The sequence below is a fragment of the Pholcus phalangioides genome, unplaced genomic scaffold, assembly GCF_987345545.1.
Source record: "Pholcus phalangioides strain wild (caught in Gottingen) unplaced genomic scaffold, Ppha-v1.0 ptg000004l_1, whole genome shotgun sequence".
NCBI lineage: Eukaryota > Metazoa > Arthropoda > Arachnida > Araneae > Pholcidae > Pholcus > Pholcus phalangioides.
Window position 1 is genome coordinate 12,674,711 of NW_028301597.1, and position 17,829 is coordinate 12,692,539.

Consider the following 17,829-nt stretch of genomic DNA (forward strand, 5'->3'; position numbering starts at 1 on the left):
ATATGCCGTCCCTAATGACGACCCTGGTAGGAGGCTGACAGGGCTTCAGTGAAGGAGATCTCGCTCAAGAGGAATGCTAAATCCGTGGTGAATGGGTAAAAAAAATGCCATTGGCCGAAAAATCAAAAAAAATGTTTTCTGTCTGCTGGGGGGGGGGGGCAAATTCCAAATGAAAGGGCAAATTTTTTTTTTTTGGAATTGTCTGGATAAGTTGTGAGGGAGGAGCAGGGTAAAGCTCGCAGGGCTCCAGTTTATGGGCTCGGAACTGAATCCTTATAATTTTTCTTTTTTTTTCTCACTATAAATTAACTGTAGGAAGGTCCCCATGGAAAATCTAGCTTGGTGCCCGTGAAAGATTCCAGCCTAAGAGCCTTGACGCAGGATGTAGGGTCTATGGGGGGGGGGGAACAGGCAAGAGGCACAAAAAATAAGTCCCACATGGGTACGGATTTTGCCTCAATGCCGCCCCGATAGCTTATATTTTTGTTTCTGGTATTACGGTCAGAGGCCCTGTCTATTTTCTCAACATTTCCGTTGTCGAGGTATGACTCAAAAGCATGTCATGCAAATTTTTAATGTGTTAAATTTTAAAGGAAGTCTATGTGGTCGCTTCTTACAACCTGCCGCACCCCTTGTACCCTCGCTTAAGCCGCCCCTGTTTGCTGCCATATAACCGCAGTTGATGACCACTCAAACTAGAAGAACTCTAAACAAATTGTACAGTTTATTTTCAGATGTGCCTTCAAATAGCTTGTGTAACTCTAGCCATACATCCCTAGCACAGTCAAATCTCATTACTTTCTGTAATGTGTCCTCTGTCATTGAATTTGTTAGAACCACCATAGCACAGTTATTTGCTTTATTATACTCCTTCAAGTCAATCTTGTATTAACTTGCAATAGCTGCTGATGATCCATCTGATGGCTTCTCTGGCAGTTGCATTTTCCGTTTGACTACATCTAAATCCTCACCATAGAAACTTAATGTAAATTTTATTCTATGTTTCTATACTGCTTAGGAACTCATTGTTCACTCTTACACACATGGCAGCAGAGTTAGCATGCAGTAACCCTATAACCTCTTGTTATTTTGGATCTGTTGGTATATCCTTCCTACTAATGAGGCGAAGTGTGAATAATTATGACAAGAATATTCAGTTGCACTAAGACACATGTTTAATAGTGATTTAAACACTATTTAAATGGGAGACAATATTTGTTGTTTAGACTTGCCATGTTTTTTGTACTGTTGCCAAAACTTTGAATCTAAATACTTGCCAGATGCCAAAAACAGAAATAATGCAATTGTTTGTCCATTAACATAACATTATAACAGTTTTATCTGCCATTTCTGGGGGTTTTTCCCGTACCTGTACTCCCAGGGTTGTACATACCATAAATTTGGAGATTAATCAAAACACCAAACTCAATCCCGGTCTCTTGTTAAAATCTCAGATTTGGAATCCATAGAATGATAATGACTTAATTTTTTTTATGTAATATCTAGCTAAAGGGGTTTTTTGCTCTATGACATCCCTGTAGTGTTTTCTCTATTTTTCAACCTAATCGAGATGTGGCTGCTGACTAGTGTTTTATCCTGGTGACATTGTGTGCTGTTACAATTTAGGGGTGTTGATTGTTGTGGCAGCAATGTGCTTTGGCTTAACTTAGGACAGACTGATAAATCGATTTTGTCTTTTTTCTCTTTCTTAATCACACACACATGCACTTCATTTTGTACTACACTACAATTTTTTTCTTCTCCACTCTTCATAGGCCTTCCTGGCCAGGTTATATACTGACTGTCATCCCCATCGGGATGGGAATCGGCCGAAAGTTCAATGCTGGTCTGCTGGTCAGGTACAATAATGATAATCAAATAATATTTCAAAGATATAAAGGCCAATGGTTCTGAAACTTTGTCCACCAATGGCTTCCTTCATCTTTTCATTGTTCAACCTGCGGCTCCCCCACAACAGTCTAAAAAAGTGTCATGTCCAAGCACTGAATGGGCACTCATCATTACACCGACTCCTCATGACTTCCCTGATAACGATTGATGACACCCCTAGGAGCTTGATGCAAACTTTGAGAACCAATAACATAAGCAATTTGATCATCCTTTGTATTTCAGGTGTGTGTATCGGGAATTTCTTAGCAACATTATTTCTGATGAACCGCAATGTTTTCCCTGCTGCAGCTGAGCAATGCCTTTTTTAAAAAATCATTCAGGGATATTGTTGTAACTTTAGATTTTTGAAACATTTTTGCCACCATTAACATCATCTTATCAATAGAATTTCAGACTTTGGCAATCATTTTTTCATCACTAAAGGAAAAACTATTACTAAGTAAATGAACTTTTGATTTACAAAGTTATGGATAACTTAGTGTTAGATAATTGAGGCTTTACCATATGTTATTTATTATGTGATATTATTACCAGAGTATTACTAATTTGTCCCCCCCCCCTCCCTCCTCACAGTATTTAGAGAGGCGTTTTGGGAAGATCACACGAACCATCATATCTGCACTATATATTATACAAATGGTAAGTTTACCTGTTTCAAAAATTTAAATTTTTGAAGCAATGCTGCATTATATTGCAAAATAAGTAAGTGGATACAATTTTGTCAAATCTAGGTCCTGTTCATGTCTGTTGGGTTATACTCTCCATCTATTGCACTTAGTGCTGTTAGTGGACTATCTCATTTTGTGTCGATTCTAGCTGTTGGAGTAGTCTGTGCCTTTTATTGTACTATGGTGAGTGTTATTTCAGATATTAGTATGTTTATGCCAGTGTTCTTTGACTTTTCTTTAGCCACAACTGTAAATCAACAACACAATTTGCGACCAAAGATCTATGGGTCCATTTTCAACTTATAAATGCTTATTAAATATTCATAAATAACAAAACGTTCAGTTTTGGAAATTAGTAAAAGCAGTGGATTTTTAATAAGATATGTACAGCCCATAGGCTAAGAACTCCTAGTTTAGGCTAAACATGTTCTTTTTTTTGTAAGCCATAGGCGTAAACTTGTATCCGGCCCACGGGCCCAAGCCCCCCTTCAGTAATTTTAAAGGACCGGCTCATTAACCCCCCCCCCCCCAAAAAAAAATTTGCGTGGAAACGTTTCCCATATTTTGTGATTAAAAAAAATTGCCCCAAAAAAAATCTGCCCGAAATTTCATTTTAAAACTTTTTTTTTAAATCGCAATCGACTTGTCCTTGGCTTTCTTTTTTTGTAGCAATTTGTAGAATTTTTCTCGCAGTCAACAGCGACACTTGATCTCCAATTATCATTCTCCCTTGGTGCCAATCGTAGCAGCCCGAAGGCATCTCTGGATGGCATCTGGAGACCATAATATAAGGTGGAGGGGCTTTGGTCCTTTCTTGTTCCCCTGTCGGAAAACTTAAAGGGCCCTACACACGCTCAGTTATACCTGCGCAGTTATGCCTGTACAGGCCAACTGTGCAGGCATAACTGAGCGTGTGTAGGGGCCGTCAGTTGACCTTCACAGGCGGCCTGAAGGGAATGGTTTTTCGATTCAGTATAACTGTGCAGTTATGCCTGCGCAGGTATAACTGAGCGTGTGTATGGGCCATCAGGTATAACTACACAGTTTTTTTCCCCCGCTTTTTTACTACCGCCCTACTTTCTTCCCTCTTCTTTTTTCACTGATAATGTAATAGAACAATAATAACTGAATAACTTGTTTTGGAGAGGGATTCCATTTTTAATTAGAAGAAATTTTTCTAATGGCGTAATTTTCACGATATTTTCTTACAATTTCATATCGAATAAAAAAATCGAAATAAAATTTTAGAAATATTTCGACCATTGTTAAAATTCGCAATTTCGTTTCTGAAATCACTCTTTTCAATAAATTTACCCAAAATTATGCACCGAAACACACAAACTCTATATTCAAATAATGTGCTATGACTATTAATTGTTTATTGATTATTTAGAGAAGAGGTTTTTAACCAGGGTTCTTGAAGATTTTAGGGGCCCCGTGACATCAGATTATTTTAGTATTCTTTCACATGTACTTCCTTTTAGAAATCAAGATTCCTAGAAATCAAGCTGATGTTTATACGATTCAGTTAATGTTTGCAATTGCTTGCAATTTCAAACGCAGGATTCCTACTCCTTTCTTGACCGAAAACCGGCAAGCATCAACAGGACAAAAATCACTGCAATTTATTATTTTCTTTTACATGTAATTCTTAATGAATCTCATTGAATTTGTTTTTTGAACACATCTCGTCAGATTGCAACGAATTTCAACTTTCAGCTCAAACATTGAAAGAAAAAAATTCAGATGAAATTACACTAGTTGAAAACGTAAGAAAACAATCAAAAAATTCTTTGAGAGAGATATACGATTGATAATATAGTTATATCATTGAATAATACTATTAATATACATACTATGCTTAATAATAAGTCAATTTCTAATTGAGTTGAATTAATCATAAGAGGTCGCGTGAAAATGCAGTTTTCTTTCAAGGAAAAACACTACGTAAGTTACCGTAAAAATTTTCAAGTCAAAAAATTTATTTTTTTTAAATCGACGCTATCGCGAGAAGAAAATTCTATCATACGATGCTGAAGGAGCATGTATCCCCTATCTGTATATTCAGAGGAGAAACTATGCTTGTTTTCGAAGATACAGTCGACGCTCGTTATGACAACTTCACATTATAGCGATCATTCACGTTATAGCGACAAAGACTGGTCGGGTAAGTCCCAAATGTTTTATGTTTTACTTATATAACGACCGTCCCAATCAGGCCCGACCACATCCCCCAAGTCTCCCCCTCGCTGCGACCTTGCTCCAAATATAACGTCCATTCTCGACGGGACGAAGGGGTCGTTATATCGGGCATCGATTGTAATACCAAAATTTCTCTTTTATTGCCTATATTGTCATAATCACTGTAGATATGTATAGCATTCTCAATAAGCATGAGTAGGCAAAACACTACTGTTTTTTTTTTTGCCTTTTACTTAAGTCATGAAAATCGGTCATTATGAGAGGTTTTAGTAACATCAAAATTTTGAAGGAGTAAAAAATACATTATTGTACTTATGGTGTAGATTCAACAAACATCTTCCGTTACAGCAGTCTTCCTCAAAGTGTGCTTCGCGGCTCTTGGGCGTCACCCCTCCCCACCCACATCCTGCCGCAGGGCACAGAGGCTATTCTCTTTGCCGAGCCACCACTATAGTGAATTTTTTAACGTGGAAAAAAAGAATGATTGGAATCGTCTCGGGCTCTGAAACCAGAATCCTGATCCCAATCCCATCTTTGTGGGGGTTGGGGGGAAATGGCTCAAATAATGACAACATTCATTAGTAAAACCAGCCCCCGGGGATGCAGGACCCCAGATGGTTTATCCTCAGATGGTGTGGAGATCTGTGACAGTAGGCTTTACCGATCAATTTACAGTTACAATACATCTGGAATGTACAGCACACATTCAAAGGGAGAAAAAAAACACTTTAGCTCTGATGAAACAAGTACGAATTTCTGTGTGCAATATTAGTTGTTTTTTCTTTTTTTTTTGGCCCAAGGCCCATATTTACAAAGGCTTCCTTGGTAAAATCGTCTGGGTTTTCGAAAACTGATGTTTTCCTCGACTGGTTTCGAACCAATGTCATTGGTTCGAAAAACGGGAATTTACCAAATTTTTGCAGGTTTCATGTGCAGCTTTTCGTCCGTTTTGTCAGAATAAAACGACCCCAGAATTCATCACTAGGAGGTGGCTGCACGTCGAGTTCCACCACACACACGCAACCCAATCAACCATCCAACCTAGGCATGTGCATGTGTAATTCACAATATATTTGAAAAATGGTTACTACAATTGACTAGAAAAAATTCGGTGGGTTTATAGTTTATTCTACTGTTTCTTTTCCAAGTGTACAGGTTTGAAGTCTGACTTTTGGAAGAAATCAAGCATGACTAATTTTGATAATAGCGTAGATCTGATGTAGCTGTCTCTTTCTCCATGTCACATCGTTTAGTTGAGGCCTCTGTAACAATTTAGGCATATCTCTCAACTGTCTGAGTCTGACTGGATCACATGTGAACTGCACTTGGAAAGACCACTACAGTGAATCGTGATCGTGCATCTACTCCATTTCAACGAAATTCCTCTCCGTCATATTTTTCCGCATATAGATGGTGTAATGAATCAATGAACGTCAGGACTCTGCCATCGGACTTATCCCGTTGCCGAGATCTCTTCCAGCCCAGCTTCGTTACGGAGTCTGGAACAAAGTATGTATTTAGTGTTGTGCGGGAATGTTTAGTGCTATTATCTAAATTTTAAATTGTGAGTGAAGTGAAAAGATTGAATATTTGTACCGTTGTAGGCCTGTTGCTCTCTATGGCAAGATTTTTTAACAGGGGAATCGGCTCGCATTCGCGCCTCGAAGTCGGGAACTACAGATATAGATGGTGCATCTACAGGGCCAAAATCTTTTTCTGGGCCCATTTGATAACAGCTTACTGGATGTGGACGCTCTCTGTGTTGGAGTATGAATCTGTAGATTGTTGGTTTCTAGAAGTAGACAGAAAGATGCGGGGAAAAGACCAGTAGTACTGTATTTATTAGGCATATCCAAAAGAATAAAGCCAGAAAATTTCCCAGGGGATTTGTCAATTCGAGATCCTGCTCGTCTGTCACATTCTAGGTGGCTAAATGCAGCCAAGAGAGTGCTAAGGTTGTAGTACTACTTAAGTTAGCCAAATCCTTTTGCGAACCAGAAGTTCTCTTCATCTTGAAATCGTACGTGGTTCCACCTAAAAAAGAACAAGTATTTCAATGACGCGCTAAACATGTTTTTCCATCAGTTCAAAAATTGTGGTATTTATTTGATGAGAGAGACTTAAAGTTGTTAATCGAATAGTTGAACCCAATGCGTTCTTTGGACACCCTGAAAATTTACTGTTGGCTATGATTGTTGATGACATTCGAGAGAACTTGGATATAGAACTTTAACCCTTTTTAAATATCCAGACGGTACTTTAAAGCAGTGGTTCTCAACCTTTTTTTGTCCATGGCCCCTTTTCAACCATTTCTCATTCCTGTGGCCCCCTTGCGAACATGAATAATTTTCTACTCCCCTTCCTTTCCCCCCCCCCCCCGATTTTCCCATTAGAAGATAGGTATTCAAAATTGTCTGAAGTCTAAATATTTTTGAATTTAGTTTGATTAATTTTTAATTTATGAAAATAACGAAAAAGCAAAATAAACATAATAGAATACAGTAAAAATAGAATAAATCCCTTGGGGTCACAAAGTGTCTGTATCATCGTAATGTTACTTTTTGTGAAGTTTATTGTTTTGTGTTTTTCTCAGTTTCATTTGTATGTTTTATGAGTTGTGTCAGTCCAATTGAAAAAAAAATATTTTTAATCAATGTAAACTCTGAGCTTGAAGACGGCACAATGTCATCAAGTTACTGTACTGGATGAAATTTTTATTATTTCCAAATTAGTTTTTTCGTGTAAAAGATTGTGGTTTCATTGAGAAATGTCAGGCAACTCTAATTTTAACAAATACCATTATAATGGGAAAAATATCGTTTCAACGAAAACTTTTCTAATCCCTCAGATAGGTTTACATAGGAACAATATAAAAATCTGGAATTCCTTTGTAACGAAATTTCGTTATTACAAAGTGATTTCTCTGGTCTCTTGGAGTTCCGGTCTAATGGGGTTTGACCAAAGCGTATTAAAGGGTCTTAAATACGCTTTGGGTTTGGCTGTATTTCCCGCCAAAAAAAATCTGACATTTTTGCAGTAAAGTAATTGAACTTCGGCAATTTGATCTGAAAACAGTCCTTTTTATAATGATTATGTCCTTTTTACTTTTATAAATTTAGGAAGGAAACAAAAGGAAGAAAGGGTGGGGAGAAAAAGAAAAATGGCCAAGACGGGCTCGGTTGTGCGTAAATGCCTTGAAATTCCACCTGTGCGCAAGGGGATTCGTGCCTCACTCTCAGTTTTATGACAAAATTTCACATTTATACGTATGACTACGGGCACAAGATTAATCTCTATATATATAGCTCTTTCAATATTAAAATATTTCATTTATGCGAAGCACAATTTCAATTATTTGACATTTTCATTTTGATTCGAACTCCAAATCTTTGGCATTTAGACATTATTTCCAACTATCAAATCCAAGCAGTTTTTGCAGATTGTGAAAACTCGTCGCTGAATTGGTTTTGCATGCGTGTTATCAACACTAAAAACCATAAATTTTAGGTTGACAGATACAAAGAGACGCATTGAGCGGGTTATGGACATTTCAAAGTGAAGACTTACGTGAGAATTTTTTCTAATGTCCACAACATTGTTCTTGCAGGATAGGAAAATTGCATTGAAATTATTTAGGATGTGCTGCAAGCCAGTAGTAGGGCAGTTAAAAGGAAGCATTACAGTATCGATTAAAAAAACTTTAAAGAAGTGGTGTCAATCTTGGAGGAAGTCCCAATACTCGAGCTTACATGCCGCCCCTACTGGCGACCCTGCCAGGAGGCTGATAGGGCTTCGGTGAAGGGCACCTGGAGATAAACCTGATTTTTTTTCAGAAGAAAATCGCACATCATTGTTTACAGTGCAAAATGTGCTTGACCATGATACGCTTTTGAAGTAGAAAATTTTTGTCTTTGTTTTTTGTGTTCTAGAATTATTTTATTATTATTAATAAATGCCAGATAACTTAATCCTTGAAAGAGCACCTATTTTTGTGAAGATGATATTTAACGGGGTAATTTTTATTAAGAATATTTTTTCAAAGGTGTTTCTGGTATTCCAGGGGCCAAGTGAAAAACCAAATTTTTCCCTGGCCTTCATTTGACTATTGTGGATCAAATTCTAAGTGAGGGTATGGTCCCCTAGGCCGGGATCTTTTGCAGGCCCTCTCATAGTCAGATTTCTCACGGCCTCTTCTATAGCTATCTACTATATCTACTATAATTTATAGCCTGAAAAAGCCAAAAAATTATGAGAATTATCCCGGGCTCTTGTGGGGGCCATGGGGGAGGGAACCAAAATGCACACATGGTCCTTGCAATAGAGTACAGGGATGGCAGTTGGCCATGCGACCCATTGCGGCCACACGGGGCACCGCTTAAGAGGATGCTAAATCCGGGGTGAATGGGCAAAAAAAATTCCATTGGCCAAAAAAAACCAAACTGTCGGCTCGGCTCTGGAGGGACGCAAAATCCGAAATGAAGGGCCGAAAAAAATGTTTTGTTAGGAATTGTTTGGATAAATTGTGTGGGTGAGGCATGACCTTCTAAGGGTAGGGCTGACAGGGCTCCAGCTTGAGGCCCGGGACAAAATCCTTATAACTTTTCTTTTCTCACTCTATAAATTAACTGTAGAAGGGGCTTCGTGGAAAATCGGGCATGGGCCCCACGAAAGATTCCCTGATGCAGGAGGTAGGGGCTATGGAGGGAGCAATAGGTAGGAGGCACAAAAAATAAGTCCCACACGGGTACAGATTTTGTCTTGAGCCGCCCAGATAGCTTACATTCTTGTTTCTGGTATTACTATCAGATGCCTTGTCTATTTTCTCAACGTTTCCGTTGTCGAGGTATAGTATGACTCAAAAGCGTGATGTCGTGAATTTTAACTGTGTTAAATTTTGTTGTCTTAAGTAAAGTCTATGCTGGTGCCCCTTACAACCTGCTGCCCGGGTGCGCCGCACCCCTCGCACCCTCGCTTAACTGCCCCTGTCCCAATACATTATCACAGCAATGTAGTTTTAAAAAATTAAATTTCGCGGGTATTTTTCCTCGTGTATGATATGGTCTCTTGGAGTTCGTTATAACTGAATTCGACTTTATTTCTTTTCAGCAGAGGCAATGGATTGGCACCCCCCCCCTCTCAAAATTCATAAAAACACCCCATAAAAAAATACCCCAGAGCAATCATTCTCTATTCGATTTTTAAAAATATATTCCCCATCAGCCACTCTGTGCTGGCTGAAGATAACTTTGTGCTAAACTAGATGGCTATCTGTCTGTAATTGCATGAAAACGATGGGGTTTTTTTTACAATTTAGCTTTCATTTTTCACCCATCTACTACTTGGATTACATTTACTACCAGCACTCAAAACAATGTCAATGAATGATCAATAAATCTTTGTCTGTTTTCTTTGTGGCAACCGTCTTTGAATGAAAAGTCTGAACACACAATTTTCTGTCTTTACAGTTACTCCATTTTGCTTAAACCTCTTCTATAGTTTGTGTCAGGTCCTACTATCACCGCCAAGTCGTAAAACCACCGAGATTACATGAACCACTTTTTTTTATTTCCTTCCTCATGTTAATGTTACTTGAATAGGGGAAAAATTGCGAAAAAGATATTCTATACATTTTGTTTGAAATTAAATTTTTTTGAGTGACTAAAAAAAATTTAATGTCACAAATTTCTTCGTCGCCCCCGTATCGGTAGCCATGGCTCCCCTTTTGCAAGATTTTCATCCGTGGCCCCCCCCAGTTGAGAACCACTGCTTTAAAGTACCAGGGTATAAGTAAACGTGATACCGGCGGTTTGTTTCGAACTAATTGTTTTAAAAACATTGTTTTTTTTGTTTTTTTAGTTTCTCTTAAATTGGAACTAAAATGACCTGCCAAATAATTTGGTAGGTTAACTATTTGTTATTGCCATCACATTTATGCTTTTATTTTAATTTATTATAATTTTCCTTTTATTCTACTTTTCTCAATGTCGGATATAACGAGTTGAAGCAAGACAATCCGCCTCTAAAGGAAAAACCATTAGACACTTTGTGCTACACGTAAGAAAAACTTTAAAGCTACCGAATACACTGGAATTATTAACTGGAATACTTGCCTCTTGTATCCTTCCCCCAATGTTACGGGAAGTATGTGATGATATTATATCATTCATCAATTCTGACACTGACCACATCAGAGGCATCGAAAGATTTATCCGACGGACTCAGACAGTCGAGAGATGTATCAAACTTGTTACCGAGGCCTGAACTAAAGTGTATAGACATGAGAAGCTTTAGTGCACATCAGATCTACGCTATTATCAAGTTCAGTTATGACTGATTTCTCCGAAAAGTCATATTTTGAACGTGTTAATTTTGATGATTAGTTTTGATATATAATGTAAGTTATACGCAGACGCCTATTTTGGACGATTGATTGCGTTGCGTATGTGTAGAACTCGACGTGCAGCCACCTCCTTGTGATTAATTCTGGGTCGTTTTGTTCTAACAAAACGGGCGAAGAGCTGCACAATGAAACTTGCAAAAAATTTAGTAAATTCCTGTTTTTCGAACAAAACATTAGAATATTAATGATGTTTTAATTTATTTTACTTTATTGAACCATAAAATAACCGTAACAAACTTTTGCGTGTCGATCATAAAGTTTTATCTAATATTAAAAAATTTAAGAAAAATGTTCGATTTCGTCAATTTCTATAAACTTCCGAGTACGATGCGCGACCGGAAGACATCAACAGATTTCAAAATTTTTTACGTTGTTGTTCTTCTTATTAAAGGAGGTAACTTTTTCCGCACTATAGTGATTTCAAAATAAAAATTTAATTTTTTTTCGACCCGAACTGACGAAAAACACGAAAAAAATGGATCCAGTTGCGTTTTTGTGCGTGCGACCTTGAGAACGTGCCTTTTGTGTATGACTGGCCCTACGTTTCCATATTGTCAATTTTTCTGCAGTTTTTCCCGCTTCACGCCCGTGTGTCCGTAGCCATAACGATGGAGGCATAGGCGTAAACTTGTATCTGGCCCATGGGCCCGAGCCCCCCCCCCCCCAATATTTTTGAAGAGCCGGCTCGGCCCCCACCACCACCACCACCAAAAATTCGGGTGGATTTGTTTCTCACACTTGGCTTAGAAAAAATTTTTTGACAAAAAATTTTCTAAATAGTAGAAATCATCTCTCGAAATTTTATTTTTTTACTTTTTCTTTTTAGAAATGCGCAACCATTGTGCAATGCATTCTCCCTCTCCTTCGTACACGCGTGAGTCCCGTATATGCGAGAGGACCAATAACTTTTAGGCCCCCCCCCCAATGTTTTTTTGAAAAATATTGGGGAAAAAAGCACATTCTAAATGCCCATTCATAACAGATCTTGAGGACCGATGCCGAAACATTTTTCAAGCCCCTTTACAATAAAATTTGACTGGGGGTGGGGGGTAGAACATAGAATCAAATAAACAACAAGTGAATTATAATATTGATTTTAAAAAAGGAAATGAAAAATAAATGATAATTTTTCAAAGGTCCAAGACCAACCCCTCGACCAGGCTTTATTGGCCCATTCGTTAAGTCACCACTACATTTTAACAATTAATACAAAATATTATCTTTATAACTAAGGGATTCCTGAACTATTTACGGTCGCAGCACTCATGGAAATTTTAAATGTTGCCCAACACCTCAGCCAATGTCTTCCTAAAGAGTGTAGTCAACACCATAACCCTTGTTTTGTGGAACAGATTTGCGCCCTCCACTAATATAATTTGACTGGCTCTTCGTTTTCGTAAGAATGCTCATTTAGGAAAGAAAATTAGAATTTTTTTTTGAATTTTTGAGTAGGAAAACTGAACATCCTAATCTAAATTGTGCATGTGTATCAATAAAAATTGTACAAACTGTATAATTTTTATTGATGAGGTGACTGAAAAGGCAGTGGCAGCAACGCCAATGAGGTATGTGATATCCCCGCCCCCTCAACGTTTTCTCCCCATCTGGTTGGGAATTTCGAAGATGAGAAACGAAACTAAAACTAATTCAATAAAAAGTTATCAATTAGGTCATTGCAAAGATGGCCTACTGCACATTATCGGTGAGGGGGGGGGGGAAGGGAGATAGCCTACAAGTTGGCTACAACACTCATTCATTCATAAAAAAAGTATCGCTCACAAATTGAAAAGAATTTCTTAAATTTAAAAAGTAAAAATTAATCTTCAATTACCTAAGGAAGCAGGTTGGCCACCTCTTTATAAATAGTGAAATGCATGCACAATATCGGTATGTAAGTGCCGCAAAATGTATCTATTTAAAATTCAATAAATCATAAATAGTCAGTCCTCGGTATAACGTCACTCGGGGACCAAATAAAAATGAACGGAAGCTGCGATAACTTGATAACGAGTAATCCCATTTCACTAATTTTGTTGGCAAGGACTATAAAAGAGATGTTATAGGCATCCCCTATCCTGCAGCAGGGCCTCAGGCTGGGGCCTTTGGTGGATATAGTGAATTTTTCGTGTGAAAAACAAAAAATGATAGTGGGGGGGGGGGGGGGGAACTCGTCCCCCCACACTGGAGCCCTGTTAGTCCAATACCTTCTAAAGCAGCTTGCTCTAGAAGGTGTTGGTTAGTCCCACCATTGAGCGGGGTGGGGGGGGGCATGTTTATAGTGCAATGTATGTCTGATGATGTTAATAGTTATGACTTTACAACGAGATCTTTGGACGAGAGATCTTTTCAAGCCTCTCTCTCTGTCATCCGTTTATAAGATTTCAAATTGAAAATTAATTCAACAAAGAAAAAATTATAGGTTTTCTTTCCATGTTTAGCGAGAAAATTCTTTTTCTATGAACACAGGACCATAGCGTGCCTTTTCGGGGCCCCCAGGGCGCACTTTTTCTGGGGGCCCTTGGAAAGGATTATTATTATGCAAAATAAATGTACATTATTTTGTGGCGCCCAATTAGGCATGTGGCCCTGGTGCAATGCCCCGGTTGCCCCAGCCTAATTAGGGGGCCTGTATGACCATATAGTAGTTATTCCAGACAACCAGCTTTCGCGGGTAGATAGGACAAGGCAAATCGCTTTGGGACAAGATCAAAGAAAAGCGTTGGGTCGCAATAGGCAGGATTAACCATTGAGGACAACAAAACACGTACTTCTGACAAGGGCATCAGAAAAGAGCAATCACTAATTTATTTTTTCTTAGCTGACGATTGTTTACTGTCTCTGTAGATCGGCTGGCGACAGAAGTAGAAAATGCCATCAGTGAATCCTCTTGAATGTACTTCTGTACTATGCCTGTGACAGATACCCATTATGAGTTTAAAAAAAAAAGAAAAAAAAAGGAGAAAACTATTCAACAGAATACACCCCAACCCCCCCCCCCTCACTTGTTAACTTGGGAACTGGTTGACGGGTCTATATCGCTTCCTGTACGATCTCCTTCCTCATTGTTTGTACACCCCTCTGGAGGTAGCAATGTATTATATGATAGCAATAATGAGATCGATGTAGTTTTCCTGTCAGCGGCGCTTTGACTATTTTTGTTCCACTGTAGAAATTTAGTAGCCTTTCTAGAATACAACTGCCCTGAAGCGAGGCGGAGCATACACAAACACACACACATATATATAGGCGAATTCCGAACAAAGACGCACACGAATGGGCAGCCAGATGTATTGGAAATTTTTCCCTGAGGAAGCGTGAGAACTTTCCCGAAATTTTCAGTCATGGATACCGCCATCTAACTGAATCATGTGTTTATAGGTGTTTAAGTAACACACATCTATGTGTCCCTCCTTCAGGAAGCTAGCACAGTGTTACATTTTTATTGTCCAGATGTACTTACCATGAGAAAAAAACGAAGAATAAGACATCCGAAATAGTTACAAAAGGTAATTGCCGACAAATGGTTGCGCACAAAGACGTGAGAAATTTTTCTGTACAGAGTTGACAATACCGAAAACAGGATTGTCATATTAACTATAGCATATAAGAAGAGGAAGAAACATCCAGTTGTTTTTGAATCCAAGTGTCACCGTTGAGTGTTCATGTTATAAATTTTCAAGTCAACGCTGATCGATCGTTGCATCCTTACTCATCCTTCATGATGAAGGAATCATCATCAAAGCCCAATTTGTAGCAGAGCAACAATAATCTTGGTAAGTACAACCTCATTAGCAGTTTCACTAATTTTTTGGGAATTTTGCGATTGCATAAAATGATTATACAGATATTCTTGAGGCCAAAAGCTTTTACGACAAACATTGTTTGGAACAAGATTGCTAAAGAAATCTAAAGTACAGTAGGACCTCGATTATCCGAGAGTGGATTATCCGGAGTTCAGAAATTACAAAACTACGAAAGGTGAAAGAAAACTGACCATGAAATTATTGATCAGACAACACAAGAGATTTTGGTAATAATATTCGGTGATAGTGATTAGAAGAATGGGAACAGAGATTGTTATTGAAGTTATGATCAGTTAGATCAGAGTATCCTATAATGGGCAATATCGCCCCTTGGGGGCATGGAAAGGTCCAGGGGGGGGGGAGATTGAGAAAAAAACAAATTCTGAGGAGGAGGACGATGAAACAAAGTTTGGAAAACTGCGAGTTGGATTATTCAAATTTGTTTTGCTTAAACAGTGGTCTCTAATAACAAGGAACAAAATAAGTCGAAAATAATTTGTGTAAAAAAAACATCTTATGACACCCAAATTTTTTGGTTTTTCTGCAAGTCAGGACCTTTGACTTGCAAAGTGCCCCTAGAAAAAAGTGGACAATTATAACCCTGCATAAATAGGGTCAAAGATGTTTAGTTTATTAGCGAATAGAGTAAATACTGTGCTGTTTAAATTAAATGGGCCACTTCATGCAGAAATTAGGACCGGTTCAGAAACTATATAATTGTATAAATAGGTTCTTGTGTGTATTTTTTGCGTAAATTTAAATGTGAGTATTTGACATGAACAACATGAGGATACAATAAATATTTATTTTAAATCAACGAAATGTATAAATATGCGTTTCATTCGAACTGTTTGCTATTGCTGCTATGTTTGGTTATTCCTGGTGATTTAAACCGTGGTTTTTGATAGGCCGTGGTCAGCATTACATGATTGAAAATTTTTATATCGTTAGATTATTAAGTTATTTTTGTTAAAATTAATTTTTAGGATAAAATATGAATGGCATATCTATCACGTGGGTGTTTATGGTCAATACTGATACCAATTGATTTATTGAAAATGATTGCAAATAAGATAATGCTTGACTAAAAATAATTACCGGTCCTGCAGGTCCTTCAACGTTGAAATTTTTTACATACATCAGTAGTATATGAGCAAAAAAACACTATACGTTGAATATAAGTGTTATACAAATACTAAAACTTCGGTTAATAAGCACTCGCTCAGACGTATATTATATGTAAACAAAGATTTTCCCCCTTCTGATTTATGAATTTAAAAAAAAGTATTTATACTTTTACTGATATCAGTATGACTTCAGTATTATACTAATACTGAAGTGTGTGTTTGTTAAGAAAAATAAGCGAGCTGCTATGCCAATGGGTTTTTAAACGTTTGCTATCTGCGGCACACCTTAATATTAATAGCAATTGATCACCTATGTTGGCCAAATAAAATCGAAACCAATGTTTTTATACCCTCTATGGTTCTTCTCCATAAAACGTATTGAAAATTATTTTTTTTCCAGACACCGATGTAAATTGGCACTGTTAGCATATTTTTAACTGAAACAATACATCATCACAGCAATTTAATTAATTATACTGGATTTAACTAGCTAAAATAATTAATTAAGGGTAAAATATAGTCTGCCTTAATTTTAATGTTATCTATAAACAGATAGAATTTTGCTCAGCAAAGTTGAATAGTTTCGTCCTTGAATTTCATTTCCATTTCCCTCAATTTGGTGCTATAATATAAATCTCTGAGCACGTAAAATTGGGACAGCTCTCAAATATGACACCAACAAGGAATCAGCTTTTTCTAGATAGATAAAAATTATTGTACTTATATAGCTGTACCTTGTACTGAAATGACACTAAAGGATGTACTTTCTGAAACACCAAAAAACCTGTTTGTGTTTTTTGACCATTTACCATGTCTATTCAAAAATCAACGGGACTATGTAGGGTTAATGCGCAAAAAAGTTGCTTTTCCTTCACATTTTTTTAATTGATGCAATAAAATTATTGCATCATTGATTTCATAATGAGATTATCACCATATCAGATATTATCTACACCGAACTTTCATCATTAATTACGCAATAATAATTTTCTCATTATTAATACGCGAAAGAGCTCAGTATGGTGTTGCATTTTTCCTCTCTTTAAACACTGTACTCACTCAGACATTTTAATATTTTTGTTTTGTTTGTTTATATTGAATTTTTTGCAAATCAAATACGGTACTCCTGTACTATATTGAAATGCACATTATTGAACACAAATGAAACGAAATTAAGTATTTCTGCTCGAAGAAATGCCGACCAACAAAAAAACCAAAATATCAAATCGTAATATTTTCAGTGATTTTGTCCTCTCCCCCCACCCCCTAAAGAGAAAAAGAAATGAACATGAAGTAAAATCATTTGTCAAACATTTTATAGGATAGCGGCTCTGGCTGCATAAGCCTATATGACCATGCTTTTTGAATTTTTCATCGAGTATAAATTTCAATACTGTTTTAAAACATTGAATGATTCCTGTTTTGATGTCATTTGAATATAGCCGATCTTGACAAATCAAAAACTATGTAGGAAACAGCCATATTCCTGAGGAGCCAAGCATGGTTTTTGCTGGAGAAGTTTTTTAGATTTTTTCAGGACTTACGGAGACCCCCCCCCCCTCTCCCATGTTGAAAGCTACACTGTTTTCGTCATCCTATGATTCCACTCTAGCAATCACATGCAGAGAATGTTTGGTGCCGATACCGATTTTCTAGTCGCCATGGTGACCTGGAGCCCGAGATTTGTCAAGCCCTGGTATATAGGGACAGGGTTCGTA

General features: G+C 37.5%; 1 protein-coding gene across 2 annotated transcripts in view; it reads left to right on the plus strand.

The window, feature by feature from the left end:
• Positions 1 to 17,829, plus strand: part of LOC149086554 (putative sodium-dependent multivitamin transporter) — a 268,467-nt gene that overhangs the window by 94,866 nt on the left and 155,772 nt on the right. For both annotated transcript variants that reach the window (XM_089256024.1, XM_089256025.1), the window contains exons 3-4: positions 2,485 to 2,550; positions 2,643 to 2,762. In XM_089256024.1, coding sequence (XP_089112150.1) covers positions 2,485 to 2,550; positions 2,643 to 2,762 — 186 coding nt within the window. The remainder of the gene's footprint in view (positions 1 to 2,484; positions 2,551 to 2,642; positions 2,763 to 17,829) is intronic.